This window comes from Capra hircus, chromosome 15, assembly GCF_001704415.2.
Source record: "Capra hircus breed San Clemente chromosome 15, ASM170441v1, whole genome shotgun sequence".
Classification (NCBI taxonomy): Eukaryota; Metazoa; Chordata; class Mammalia; order Artiodactyla; family Bovidae; genus Capra; species Capra hircus.
In genome coordinates this window covers 46,663,193-46,677,866 of record NC_030822.1, presented here as the reverse complement: position 1 = coordinate 46,677,866, position 14,674 = coordinate 46,663,193, and the positions used below count along the sequence as shown (strand labels likewise).

Genomic DNA, 14,674 nt, shown 5'->3' with positions numbered 1-14,674 from the left:
GTGTCCCGCAGGCCCCAGGTGGCCTGCTCCAGCCCTTTGGGCCACTCGGCATCCTCTCACCGGGCACTGGTTGTGGTTTTGTTTCTGAGCAGGAAGACGAGGCACCTCCCAGGCCCCCGCTCCCCGAGCTCTACAGCCCGGAGGACCAGCCCCCGGCCGTGCCCCCGCTGCCGAGGGAGGCCACCATCATCCGGCACACTTCAGTGAGGGGCCTCAAGCGGCAGTCGGACGAGAGGAAGCGAGATCGGGAGCAGGGACAGTGTGTGAACGGGGACTCCAGGGTGAGCAAGGAGGACCCCTGGGGTGCCCGCTGAGTGTGGGGAGAGGGAAGGCGGCCGGACCCGGGGCGGCTGTGACGGCCTCCGATTGCCCGCAGGTGGAGCTCCGGTCATATGTCAGTGAGCCAGAGCTGGCCACCTTCAGCGGGGACACGGCCTCATCCTCCCTGGGCCTTGTGGGCTCTGAGAGCAGGTACCAGACGCTGCCAGGCAGAGGTAAGGCGCGACTTTCTACGGGGTCTTCCCAGGGACCCCCACCGCAGCCACACCACCGCCCGCCCCCAGCCCACACCTGGTCCTTGCAACTCCTCTGCCTGCAGCGTGGGGCCTCCGTGGGGTAGCAGCTGTCTGGGGCCTCTGGGCTGTAGACAAGGCACGTCCTTCTTACCTCTGGTTCACATCCTGATTCTCATCCTCTTTTATTACATCTGCCCCTGGGAACAATGGTAATCTTGGTTGTTGTTGTAAGCCCTTTATAGTCACTTAGTGAAGATTCATAATAATCCTGTGAGAGAAGTACTGTTGTTATCCCCATTTTTAGAGGTAAGAAAACCAAGGCCCAGAGAAATGAAATAACTTGCCGATTAGCCACTAAGGGACAGAGTCAGAGTACAATGCCACTGTCCTGGCTGTAGAGCCGCTGCGCCCTATAGGCTGGCCTGTGGGCTGTCTGCCGTCAGCTTGATCATCTCGGGTCTTCCGTAGGTTTTCTTGGCATCTATGTCACTCTAAGACTTTAAGCAAACACATCTTTCTTCTCCTTTGGGCCCTCTTCTCTCTCTTCTCCCCTATCCCTCTGAGATAGGGGTGGGAACACACAGGCCCTTAGGCTCACCCATGCCTCATTTTCCCCCATAGCCAGATTCTCTTCCTCAGAAATCATTTTAAAGGGAGGCTGCCTGGAACCCCTGAGCAGGTTAGCCACACTCCCCCCATTTGATGGGAGGTCAGGTGCTTTCCTTCGTAGACAGGGTGTGGAAACAGGAGGCCACACAGCTGTGGTTTGGGCAGCTGTGGGGTTATGTGGCTTCCAGCCCACCATGCTGGCTAGGCTTGCTGTGGCCTGAGCTGGTCCCAGCAGGGGACTGGCTTTTGCTGAACTGGGCCACAGCGACCCCTGGCATTGTGCCAGGGGACCCTGTTCTCTTCATTCAGCCTAGATGTGTTCGTCAGTGGCGGTGTTAGAGGCCTGTGGGGCGGGACAGATCTTTGTTGCTCAGGAGTCTGGGCACTGCAGGACATTCTTCATTCTTTTCCCCATGTGCTAAATGCTAGTGGTGTCAACACGATGCCCGTTTCCAGATGTCAGGGACCAGCCTTGATAAGCATGTCGGTAGTGGACAAAGCTTGGACTGTGGCTCCACAGAATCTTGGACAAGTTGCTTAACTTCTCTGAACCTGAGATTGCGCACCGTCACAGTGGTTAGGTGTGGCCCTTGTAGGGCCAGTGGAACGAAACCTGTGTGACGCGCATGGCGCGGTGCCTGCCTGTCATATAGTAGGCACTCAGTGAGTGCCTGATGCCTTCTTTCCCTTCTTCATTCATTCATTCAGCTAGTTGTCATTGAGTTTGTCAACAGGCATGTTGACACTGTGGTTAGTGCAGTAACCAGTGCATACACTGAAGAGTGTAGGGAATAACTGATTCTGCCTGGGGCGTTTAAAAAGGCTTCTCAGAGGCAGGGCATCCAGGTTGGGTCATACAGGATGCATAGGAGTTCATCAAGAAGAAGGGTATTCCTCGCCCTCTGTCCTTTCCTCCTGCCAAGCAGCCCAGTCTTCTGCATGTGAGGGAAGATGTGGGGAGCCCTCAGATCTTCAGGGACCCTGTCTCCTGTTAGGGACAAAGGGCATCCATGAGCTAGCCCCTCATTCCTTACCTGGGGCCTTGCTCTTCTAGGCCCTGGGAGGAAGAAGCATGGGTTGTTGGCTGGGTCCTTGTGGTCCTCTCGTGGGAGTGGGAGGTGATCAAGAAGGGGCTGGTGGCCTGTCCTCCTCACCACAAATCCACTTTCTTCTCTTTCCTCACTAAGGCCTTTCGGGGTCCATGTCAAGGCTCCAGCAATCGTCCACTATTGCTCCCTACGTCACCCTCCGGAGGGGTCTAGATGCTGAAAGCAGCAAGATGACCTACCCTGTGAGTAGGCCTTGAGAAGTTCTGGAAGGGCTCACTGCTCCCTCATGCACAGAGGGAAGGGCTCTGCGGTGGACAGTGACAGGCTGTCCTGTGAGGTGGCCCCAGCCCCTCCTCAGCTCAGCATCCCTGTCACCACATGCTTACGATGCCTTTCCCACTGCCCACCACCCCCTCCATTTCCCAAGGGCCCCCGCCCTTCTCCCCGCTCTCACCCAGTGAGCCACACCCTGAGTTCTGGTCCATCACACGTGCGGGTGTGCCCACTGGGCAGGCCTGGGCCTCAGGGTCTGCATCTGCAGGATCGGGTGCTGCCAGAGGGCCCGTGAGGGCTGGGTTGTCATGTCCCTGAGTGTACTTAGAGGGGAGAGTGTGTGTGTGTGCATGTGTGGGTGAGAGTGTGTGTGTGACTGTGAATGTGAGTGTGTATGTGTGTGAGTGTGTGTACGTGTCTCAGTGTGCTTAGAGGCGAGAGAGAGAGTGTGTGTGTGTGTGCGCGCGCGTGCGTGCGTGCGTGCGTGCGTGCATGCGTGCAAGAGAGACCGGGCTGAAGCCATGTGGCCGGTCGCCCCCTGTTCTCAGCCCAGCCGCCCTGTCTGCTCCCCCTGCCCCTCAGAGACCCAAGAGTGCCTTGGAGCGCCTGTACTCAGGAGACCACCAGCGGGGCAAGATGAGTGCGGAGGAGCAGCTGGAGCGCATGAAGCGGCACCAGAAGGCGCTGGTCCGGGAGCGCAAGAGGACGCTGAGCCAAGGAGAGAGGACGGGGCTGCCCTCGTCCCGCTACCTCAGCCAACCGCTCCCGGGAGACCTCGGCTCAGTATGTTAGGAGGGTCCAGGCAGGCGGGGCTGGGGCAGGGAGCAGAGCTTCCCCCAGGCCCCCAGACCCAAGCCCGGCTCACCCCCGAGAGAGTGGCTCAGAGAACGCCCCGTGGGCTGTGTGTCCACAAGCCAGGCCACGTCAGTGACTTGGTCAGAGGGTGCCCCGAACTAGAGAAAGGGTGAGGCTGTCACGGCAGGAGCCCAGGAGCCAGAGGAAGCGTCCACGGTCAGGTCTCCAGTCGAGCTTGAGGGAGAGGCCCTTCTTCGGCATTCTGAGTCTCACCTGAACCCAGGACTTGGGAAGTACAGAGTTGGAGGAGTGGAGGAGAAAGATGGTGCTATGATTTGAGGAGTGTGAGTCAACTAGCCTCCCAAACCTCCAAGCAGGTGCCCTGGGGAGCGACTGAGCAGAGTACACCCTTGAGGGCCTGGTGTCCCCCACAGCTAGCGGTGCCGACAGGCCCTGCGCCCCCGGAGAGCCAGGCTGCCTGCTGCCCTCTGGTGGTGCTTCCAGGCACTGCACCCTGCCCACAGTCGCCTTAGGTCCCTTTTGGAAACATTCCATTGGATTTTTCTCTATTGTTTGAAATCAAATGTTTCCCTAGACCTCTAGCCTGACTGTTCTTTCCCTAATTCATTGCACAAGCTCTTTTGCTTTTAGCGTTACTGCTCATTGCCTCTCTAATCCTGCCTGATTGTGTTTACAGAAGCTTCTAATTTGCATCCACCATTCTCTAACTGGCCTGTGCTCCTGTTACTAGGCTTACAATAGCAGCTCTTTTCTCCATAGCCTAGCGAGCACTCCCATGTGTGACTCACTGTCTGCTGCCCCCTTTATGCAGGCTTACTGACTCATAATTCACTTATCCCCAAAGCCACCCTGCAAGGCTGAGCCAGCCCCACTGCCCAAGGGCGGTGGTCTTTGCCAGAGGTCTGGGCGTGATGAATTTATTAAAGTCCATGCCTTATACTGGGATAGTAGGCATGGACTTCAGAGACTGCACGTTTGAATAAATTCTGCCAAGTCTGAGGTGGTTCAGTTTTAATTCCTCCAGCCCCATCGGCACAATTTCTTATGGAAAACTTTTTGTGTTCTAGTATTTTATAACTTGAACAGGTAGCAAGATAAGTTATGATCTGTATTCAGAGGGCCTCTCGGCAGCTGTTAGCTCAGACACCAAAGGGATAAGACCCAGTACACTCATATCCTAAAAAGCTGCAAAGCCAGTAACTTTTAAACTTTGTAAGTAAATGTCTTATGAGATAAAACTGAGTTTTTACAACCTGATGTCTCAAATGTAGAAAAATGATCTAAAAATCGTAACTTGAATACTTTGTAATTTTTTCTCTTTAAAAAAGACTTGTGTTAAGTCTCTGCCTCAGCGCCAATAAATGTGTTGCTTAATGATGATGGATTGGCGTGGTTCTTCCCCAGGATACGCTGTACAGTCCAGTGAACTTTTTCTGTCTGTGGAAGCAATCAGGCTGGGTTTATGTGAGGACCTGTCTCTATTTGGGGCATTGGTGAGCATGTCAGAAAAGGTGTGTTTTCTTTGTGAATCAATCATTAAATTAAATTTTCATCCCCGAATCTTCAGCTGTCTAATCCTTTCATACTTTGGTAGGAAGCCATCACCTGAGAGCGATTACGTTGACGTAGAGTCCGTATTGAGAGCTTGTGCATGAGTGGGTGAAATGTGCTGTTATGGCTATGGGTTTGGGGCTTGGGTGAGTGGGGCCGGAGGGGACATTAAAGACGATTGTGACCACTCGGGGCTCTGTGAGGTGGATGAGGTGAGAGGGAGGAGGCAGCCTGGGATAGAGAAGTTTCTGCTTGGCTTCTGCACAAGAAAAGGGAGGCTTTGAGCCCATCACCTCCTCTTGGCAACCTGCTCAACATGGAGTTCTGTGGGGACGAAGGCCACAGGTGATTAGGAAGGCCCAAGTGCAGCCCAACCATTGTACTGGGTTTTGTTTTTAATTTTTATTTTATACTGGCATATAGCAGATTAACAATGTTGTGATAATCTCAGCCATATGTATGTGTCTCCATTCTCTGTGCTGGGATCTTAAAGTGGCTGGGTTAGACTTTCCCTCTGTGAAGCTTGCTCATTACAGAGCTGGGAATGTTGAGTTTGATTTAGCATTTAAATCTTACATGGCTTTGGTTTTCCAACTTAAATAGATGCCTGGCACACAGCAGCTTACCTGCCTCAGTGGTCCTCAGCTGCTCCTGCTTGTACCTCCCCAGCCCTCACTGTGTCCTTTTGGGAAATCCCACGAGAGAGCATCTTGGCTACCCTCCTTGCTTACCAGGGCCTCAGAGGGTTTTGTTTTTCCATTGTTTCTGAGCTGGGACATAGGACTCCAGAACCAGGAAAGGCTTCCATGAGCTATCAGGTGGCAGAAGCAGCAAACCCCTTCTCCGGAGCTCTGTCCCACATTCTGTTTGGGGGTCACCTTCTGGGACCTGGAGGCTTCCTGTATCCCTGGGGACTATTGTAAGTCTAAAGTCGTGGATCACAGACCTGTGCCCTGGAGGTTGGAACACCCGGGGGCCAGGTCAGAGAGACATGAGCAGTCTGGAGTCAGGCCCTGTTCTCTCTGTCACACAGTTTGAGCACACACACGGAGCATCCATGTCACAGACCGCTGCTGCCTTCTGTCAGAGACGGTGTTGAGGTCCATGGTCATACAGCTTTTCCCTAACGAGTCACAGACCCAACTTCCCAAGGACCCTGGTGCCCAAAAGACCCACCCAAAAGGGCCGGTCAGGAAGAGACTACATTTCACCTTCTCCTTCTGTTGCCAGTGGAAGCGTGAGCAGGACTTTGACCTGCAGCTGCTGGAACGGGCTGTTCAAGGGGACAGAAAGGACAAGGAAGAGAATGGCTGGCTGAAGGTGCAGGCCATGCCTGTCACTGAATTGGACCTGGAACCACAAGACTATGACGTGGACATCAGCAGAGAGGTGAGGGCAGGGGCTTCCTTCACGCCTCATTCCTACTGAGGCATAGCCTTCAGACTGCAGCCTGACCCACCCTCCCAGGGGCACAGGGGGTGTTGCCCTGAATGGGACAGGCTCGGCTTCAGCATGGCCCAGAGGATGGGTGAACAGCAGCTGGAGGTGGTGAGAGGAGTCCAGACGTTGGGATGCAGGCTCAGATTCGTCTCTCTGTAACTCGGGGCGAGTCATTTAACTTCTCCGTGCCTTGGTTTCCTCAGCAGCAGTGTGTTGTGGTGAGGGTTAAGAGACTCAGCACGTTGCCTGGACGATTGGCAATGATCAGAAACTATGAGCACAGGACCTGGCACGTAATAGGAATGTGATAAGGTCGTTGTTATTGTTAGGATATGTTCCCTGGAAAACCAGGAATTGGTCTTGCATCTGGCTAGTCAGGCTAGTTTAGGCAATCAGACTTGAGGTGGGGGAAAGGGGAGGCAGGTTTAGAAATCACAGGTGAAATTTTGGGACTTCCCTGGTGATCCAGGGAAGTTAAGCTCCTGGTGGTTAAGACTCTGAGCTCCCAATGCAGGGGACCTGGGTTCAACCCCTGGTCAGGGAACTAGAACCCACATGGCCACAACTAAGAGTTTGGGTGCCAGGAATAAAGATCCTGTGTGTTGCAACTAAGACCTGGCACAGCCGCAGCAATAAATAAATATTAATTAAAAAAAAAGAAATCACAGGTGAAATTTCCAGGTGTGGCAGAGGCTGGGAGACCTGGATAGGACTGGTCTGAATTCCTGGCGCCCTCTGGTGGCTCAAATACATCATGACCAGGCAGGCCCAAAAAAGGGAAGTAACCGCAGCCAAGAGTGTCTTTACCGGAAGGAAGGGAAAGGGAGTCAGTGCATGACAGACTCGAGGTCCTCAAGACATAGGGTGGTCTCCTGCGTTGTGCCCCTTGTAAGCTCTGTAGAGCAGTGTCTGTGGCTGTCTGGTTCACCTTTATGCATCCAGCACCAGGCCTGGCACACCATAGCCGCTCTCTAAATATTTGCTGAATGACGACTCTGTTGAATGAAGTGCACAGTAGCCCAAACACGTTGGTGTGAGGACTCGGCCTGGCCTGGAACTGCATGAGAGGAAGTGCTCTTACCACGTGAAGGACAGATCAGACCAGAGTGGGGCAGACTGACGCCTGTGGAGTCCCTGGGTTCTGGGGTCCACGGGGCCTCCAGGGGCTGATGAGGTTAGTCCCCTGCCTTAAGCCCCTTTCCCTGTGGCACCTCTAAAGCAGCCAGAAGTCCATGATTCTCAGATTCACAAAAGCAGCGTCTACAGGCTGCCTCGGCAGTGAGAAATGTGCGTTGTGGTGTCCTGATTAGCCTGCCAGCCAAGGGGAAAAGGCCTTCCTTATCGCTGACCTTGATCCCGGCTCGGGCAATGTGATCTGCGTCCTTGCTCTGGATCTGCCTTCACTGGGAAAAACAGACAGGAGCTTTTTCTTGCCATCTTTCACCAGAATGGAAGGTAGGGATGGGTTTAAATTCAAGTCCATATTTGCCTTGGGATTGGATTGACCTCGTCTTTAGGAGTTTCAACCAACCTCATTTTAAATGTCCTGCTGTTACTCAAGGAGAAAAAAATTCCCTAAGGTATGCGAAAGTTGCCTTTAGCTTTCTTGGCCCAAGTAAGGTTTCACTAAGCTGAGGTTGCTATTGGGTTTGTGTGAGAGACTAGAGGGGTGGAGTAGGGGTCAGTTTCCTTTTGAGAGCAAGAGATGCAACGTGGCTGCCTCTGTCTGGATCAGAGGGCCTTTTGTAGGGACAAAAAGCACTGTCACTTTCTTTCATTCCTCCTCCCAGCCACCCATCCATCTGCCCACCCCCCGCCATCTAACTTTCCGAGGAGTGTTTGCTGAAGGGCTACTGAGTACCAAGTGTTGGAGCTAGACAGTGGAGAGACAAGTGGAAAACAGAGACAGGATGAGCGGGAGAGGCGCAGTCAGGGAAGATTTCTGGAGGTGAGGTTGGGAGGATGAGAGAGTCCGTGGAGCCCGGAGAGGAGCATCCCAGGCAGAGGAGAGAGCCCCAGGGGTCTGTGGGGCTGGAGAGGTCCGCACAGGTCAGATCATGCGGAGGGTGGCGCCATGGGTGACTGCTGTCCTCGGGGCTTCTGATCTAGTTACTTTGGCTTCCCCTTTCCCTGCCCTTGGCCAGTAGGCGGTGCTGGGTACAGTGGAAAGAGCACGGGCTTCGGAGTCAAACCCAGATGCAGATCCTGACTCCGCAGTGAACTGCTGCCGCTGTGATCTTAGCAAATACTTGAGTCTGTGGGCGGCTTCGTGTGCCTCCTGGTCGGGGGACAGGGTCAGGGAGCGGGTCTCAAATCAAACATCTGTGCCTCCCAACCACCGCCACCTGGCCCTTCCCTCAGCTGTCCAAACCAGAGAAAGTCTCCATCCCTGAGCGTTACGTGGAGCTGGATCCTGAAGAGCCGCCCAGCCTGGAGGAGCTGCAGGCGCGGTACCGCAAAGCCGAGAAGATCCGTAACATCCTCACCCGGTCCAGGTCAGCCCTCACAACGTCCTGACAGCCTGCTAGGCCGCCCCGGTGGGTGTCTCAGCTGAACGGGCCGGGCTAGGCCGGCCGGGGTGTGTGTGTTTTGTCAGGCCTCTGTCTTAGGCAAACATTGCTCATTGTAAGGGCAGGTCGGCTCTTAGCACGTCACCGACAGCTCGGCGAGGAAGCTCGCCCAGGTCACCTGGAAGGTCGTGAAGCTCTCAGAGGGCCATGTTAGGCCCTTGCCCCTAGATCTGCTTCCCGTGGCCTTGGCAAGTGTGGGGAGTGGAGCCAAGGGTGGCGGTGAAGTGGACGTGCTTAGAGATCGCCCCCAAGGATGGCACTCCCAGCCCCAGGGCCTGTGTTCCCTCATTCAGACCCTAGACCTTTGGAGTCCCAGCTTTGGTCCCCAAATCAGAGCCACTGTTCACCTATCAAAGTGGCCTGTGCCAGTGGCCTAGACCAGAGCCAGGGGCCCAGCCGTGTCCTGAGCTGCCAGAGGCCTCATCCACACCCCTGGAGGCCAGGAGGGGACCCCAGCAAGTGGCTTTCCTGTCCCATCAGCCCCTGTAGCCTCAGAAACATAACCCTGGTGTTTGAGGTCCTCCCTTTCAGAGCCAGGTTAGCCTTTTCACATCTGGAGGGAATAGGAGCCTAGAGCCAGAGTTCTTACCTTGAGGTCTGTGATCCCCCAAAGGAGGGGCAAAGCTGTGGCTGGGCATTTAAGGAGAGGAGCTCGTGCACCTTGGTCTGGAGAGAAAGTGCCCTGCTTTTATCTGATGCCCCTAGAAGGGTGATGTCCTCAGGCCAGGGGAACCCCCTCTCCTGAGGCGGAGGCCATGGGCAGGGAGGCCCACAGCCGCTTTCTGGCCCTCCCGCAGCATGTGCAACCTACAGCCGCCCGCCAGCCAGGACCGGAACAGCGTGGCCGACCTGGACTCGCAGCTGCAGGAGCAGGAGCGCATCATCAACATCTCCTATGCCCTGGCCTCAGAGGCCTCCCAGCGCAGCAAGCAGGTAGCAGGTGAGGCCGCGGGGGCAGCCTCGGAGGCTGGGCCCCAGCCCCTGCTCCCTGGGTTCAGGGCCCAGCCCAGCCTGTCCGGGAGTCGGAGGGAAAGCAGGCATCAGGCTTAGAAACTGAGGAACAGTGGTGTTTGCCCTGTCCCTTGCAGGGCGTGGTGGGGGCGGAGGGGGGTGGGCTGAGCAGGGGAGCTGGTGCTCAGGAGCGCTGGAGGATGGAGGTCTGGGACAGGCCATGCGGCTCACTGTTAGCCCTGGGAGTGGTGCTGTCTTGAGGCGGCCGGTTGAGAACAGGGTTTTCTGGCTCCTGAGCTGAGGGGTCAAGGCTAAGATTTCTGGCCTCATGAGGAAGGGGCAGGAAAACCTCTGGTGCTTGGATTTCTTGCTGGGCCGAGGCAGAAGGGGCCCCTCTAACCTTCCTTGGGGTCTCTGCTTTGGTCCCCAAATCAGCCACTGTCCACCCATCAGAGTTGCCTCCGAGTGGCCTGTGCCAGAAAGCAGGACTTGGAAAGGACTTTGTTGTCCAGTAGGGGGTAAAAAATATACCACAGGATGGGAAGGTGTGTGTGTACATGTGCACATGTGCAAAAAGGGCTTTCTCTCTGTCAGGAGTGTATGTGTATTTGTATGTGTACATGGACACGTGTGTAAAAAAGGCTTTCTCTCTCAGCTAGGAAAGAGACTCCTGGCTCCTCTCCCCACCCACGCTGGCCTGCCTCTGTCAGCTCTCGCAGTTCACCCAGCGCTGTTGCTCCCCAGACGCAGCGGCCCCTGCGTGTCTAGGTGGTGCCCTTGGCCAGGAGTGAGGGGTGGTCGGAGAGTGAAGTGGTGTCACAGCCCCCAACGGTCCTCCAACTCTGGCCCGAGGGTCTAGAAGTGGCTGAGGGTGGGGCCTGCCAGGCCCTAAGGTGGTGGCCCCGGGGAGCAGAGCTGTATCAAGAAGCCGTGGGATGACTGAGGGCAGGAGGAAGCCTGTTCTCTCTCCCCCAGCTCTGGTCCCGTACAGAGTCCCTGAGGTCCCTGCTGTCCTGACTGCCCTGAGGACATATGTGTCAGCCAAGAGGGTGTCCTGTGGGGGAGACAGCAGGTGGCTCCCCCAGGCCCGTCCTCCTGATGATCCTGGGGGTCCCTGAGGCCCCGCATGGCGGTTTTGAATTCCTCCCTGTGTCCAGGGGTCCAGTGGGGACACCTGCCCTGCCATAAATCACCCTCCTCTCTGGCCTGTGCTTGCTCTTACCTGTATGGACGTACTGTCCTCGGCTTCCTCCCCGCCAGCAGGCGAGTGCGCCACCAGCCCTCTCACCCTACCCCCCGCGATCACACCCTCTGCTGCAGCCCCTCCTCACTCTTGCTCCCTTTCTCCAGTCCCAGGCCAGGCCCCAACCCGGCCCCACGGGCCTGTCCCCCAGGCCCAGGCCACTAGTGGCAGGCAGTGGGGCCCTGCCGAGTGGGGCATTTGGAGCTGCAGGAGCAGACGAGGAGCCTAACACACCACTTAATTCCTGTCTGCCCGTCTAGCACAGCAGCTGGCCCTCCTCCCGCCTAAAGCCCCCCTGTCCTCCAGGACCGTGCCACCTTACCCCCCCTTAAGCAACGGACTCCACTACACCTTTGTCTAACACCTTCCAAGTAAGAGCCCCCGCCTGGCGTCGTGGCCCCTCTCCTGGCGCTGAGCTTGTCCCTTCCCTGCTGCTGAGACAATTGCAGTACCACCTGCTGATGCTTCTTTCCTTGGGCAAAGCGGCCGCTGGGGAGACCTCCCGGGCTGGTGGGCAGGAGGGGGGCTGTTGGTTTTTAGGAACGGAGTGTTCGGTGGCTCCGATATAGGAGAGCCTGTGAAATCTCAGGAAACCAGAGCCACACCCCTTCCTGCCCAGCTGTCCTTCCTGCGGGTGGCCTTCCTGCAGGTGGCCTAGTGCCCCCAAGGGACCGGTACAAGCCAGACAGTGTGTAGGGCTTTCCCTCTTGTCCCTCTCTAGTGTTTATGGTTAACATTGCTGAGCACTGGCGATAACCCCACGGGGATATTCACCCCATTTTACAGATGAGGAAGAGCAGCTCAGAGCCCATGAGGGTCTGGCCCAAAGAGTCGTGTCTGTGGGTGTCAGAACCAGGGTGGGGACCCTTTCCTCATGAGTCCTCTATCGCCACCTGTGTGCCCATCCAGCCACCTGAGGAGCTCTAGGTGTTTGGAGAAAGGAGAGCAGTGAGGGATGGAGGTGCATGGTCGGGGCGGAGGCATGCTCTTGGGCAAGTGTCCCCCAGCCTGAGGGTGGCAGGAGGAGGTCGGCCTTGGGCCAGGCTCTCGGGAGGTATACAGTAGGGCCCCTGTGGCTGAGGAACCTCAGGGAAATGCTCCATCAGGTCTTGGCTCCAGAGGGCCCTGTAAGGGCCACAGCATCCTCTGGAGTCACAGATGGGATGTGTGGTTTTCTCCTAGAGATCTGAGTGTCCCAGGTCACAGAGAGGCTCTGTTCCTATCAGCGTTTGGCACCTCTGTGGCCATGAGTAGGCCTCCAATGCTCTTTTCAGAGCCCATCCACATTTCCTTTTACCCTTCCAGCATCCTCAGCAGTCCTAGGAGATTGGTGCGATCACCTTGTTTTTAAGATTAAACTAACAAGGGCCACGGAAGCTAAGCAAGTTACCCAGAGTGACTCAGCAAACGGAGGGCTGGGCCGGAACTGGAACCCAGAGCCCTCTTTGCTCAGGCCTGTGGCCCTGTTAGAGCAGGGACCCAGTCTCAGGGCCAGTGTGTGTCTGGCAGACTTCCTAGAAGTGATGGGGTGGGGGAAGGATGGGGCGCCCATGAGTCCTAGAGGCCTAGAGTCCCCCCGCAGCGGCCGCATTGCCCTGGCCCCCTGCCCGGCTGCACTCTGTCTTGTTAGCCTGCCATTCCCTGTCCCATGTGTGTGCAAACAAGCCCACCACCAGGTCCCCAGAGTGGGTTGGGGTCCTGCCAGCCCCTCATTGTCTCCTCCGCTTTTTGCCAGCCCAGGCAGTGACTGACCCATGACCCAGCACACAGAGAAGTCTGGAGCCAGGGGCCAGCAGAACCAGTTTCCTCTGAGAAGATCAATCCTTCTTCCGCCAAGGAAATTCCTTCCAGCTAAGCAGAGAGGTTCAGCCTGGAGGACGGAGTAGCCCGTCAGCTGTGGGGCGTCCACCACAGGGCGAGGTCCTAACCCCCTGCTTGTTTTAGTTCAGACTCCTTTTCATGTGACAAAGGCACTTTTGATACACACTGTACAATACTGATGCTGTGTTTTAGAATCAGGATGTATTTTATAATGTTCACCTCAAGGGCTCAGTGGCCGAGAAGGTGAGGATGCAAGATTTTGGAGCTGCACACACAGATTCAGGTATCGTGGGGTGGTGGGTGTGGGTGGGGCCGAAGGGCAAGGTGAGCAGAAACCAGTCCAGCATCTGCTGAATGCAAGCGAGCTTGGATGGGAGACACGCTTCCAGCGGATTCCAGTGTGGGGCTCATTGGCGTGCTGTCCAGGGCAGTGGTCAGCCAGCCCTGATCTTGCCCGCCTGATGGCCAGCTCTGGAGGGTGAAGCTCCACCGAGACAGACCCCAAGTCTGTGCCTCGGCCTTGGGTCTGCCTTAGGCCCAACAATGTGTCTAAGAACTTTGGTTCCCAACCCGCCCATGAGGTTCTCTCAGCAAAGGGCTCTTCTCAAAAATAAAAAAACGTTTGCTTTAATTAAAAAATAAAGAAACACAGAACACTTTGAAATACAGAAAAGGCGAGAAGAGCATCTTCGACTTGTATCATAAGCAATAAATGTCACACCGGGTGGCATCTACCTGCAACTCCCTGTGTTCATACTAGGCTGTGATAGCGACCCTGGGACCTTTGCAGCCTGCCCCTCAAAACACAGGTCAGCTTCCCAGGACTTGGATCAGTGGCCGGAGGACAGGCACCAGGTCCCCACCATCTCTGATGGCCATGATGGCAGGATGATGACTTGACTTCCAGCCTAAAAGGGGGAAGGGGCCACCAGACCAGCTGCCGTGTTTGTGGCCCTTTATATGAGTCACGAGCTCATGATAGTCTGCATACAGAAAATGGGATTGGAAAGGGAAAAAAACAAAAAACCCCCATTGGGTAGAGCCACACTTTAAATGAAAATTGGTCTTTGACTATGGTCAGAAAAATAACCTTGAATATATTTAGAAGTTGCTGTCTATTTTTAACTAATTCCATATGCTGCCAGTATCGACTTCATGACATTTGCCAAAATAAGATTTTATTTTTGCCTTTATAAGATTTTGTTGGAAAAATGAAATGAGTATTTTGCAAGAAAAAGTTAATTTAAAAAAGAAGTGTAATGGTTTGCAAAAAAAAAAAAATGTGATGTACAGATTAAAGTATTAACCTGGTACACGTCCTGCTTTTTGCTGGCTATTTTCCATGAGTGCCCTGTGTTGGTTTTTTTCTTTCTATTTCTTTGGAAAATCCCGTGTCAACTCTTGACCCTGCAGTGTTCACCTATGAAGTTTCTCCCGATGAGTTCTTGACACTTGATTGACTTTGGAGCTCTGAGGGAGGAAGGCCTGTGCTCTCAAGCCCTTGGCTGGGCTTCAACAGCTGCTCAGGATGGCTCCCCACCGCAGCCCACCCAGTCAAGGGGCCGCTGGGCTGTGGATGGGCTGTGGACGCCCGCGCCTGTGCGGGACTGGTTTGGCAGGCGGACTGCAATCCCAGACAGCAGGAGGGACCCCACAGGCCCTCTTCCAACCCATATGCTGCCAGCTCGTTCCAGTGAGGTGGGTTAGTGACCGACCATTGCAAACTGGATTTGGACTTAATTCATTTTGACTTGTGATATATGCTTGAAACAGAAGGCAGGAGGCCAGTTCGGTTTAGGGATGCGTGCATGTTCGAGTTTGTGGTTAATGGCAGTT

General features: G+C 55.3%; 1 protein-coding gene across 8 annotated transcripts in view; it reads left to right on the top strand.

The window, feature by feature from the left end:
- The window catches only part of PLEKHA7 (pleckstrin homology domain containing A7), a 221,220-nt gene extending 207,067 nt beyond the window's left edge, over positions 1-14,153 (top strand). For 6 of the 8 annotated variants that reach the window (XM_018059600.1, XM_018059602.1, XM_018059605.1 and 3 more), the window contains 9 exons: positions 93-281; positions 377-494; positions 2,312-2,415; positions 3,029-3,229; positions 6,044-6,202; positions 8,615-8,748; positions 9,621-9,763; positions 11,278-11,388; positions 12,753-14,153. In XM_018059600.1, the coding sequence (XP_017915089.1) occupies positions 93-281; positions 377-494; positions 2,312-2,415; positions 3,029-3,229; positions 6,044-6,202; positions 8,615-8,748; positions 9,621-9,763; positions 11,278-11,378 (1,149 nt within the window). In that variant the 3' untranslated portion in view covers positions 11,379-11,388; positions 12,753-14,153. The remainder of the gene's footprint in view (positions 1-92; positions 282-376; positions 495-2,311; positions 2,416-3,028; positions 3,230-6,043; positions 6,203-8,614; positions 8,749-9,620; positions 9,764-11,277; positions 11,389-12,752) is intronic. The other 2 variants (XM_018059601.1, XM_018059604.1) reach the window with 2 other exon arrangements.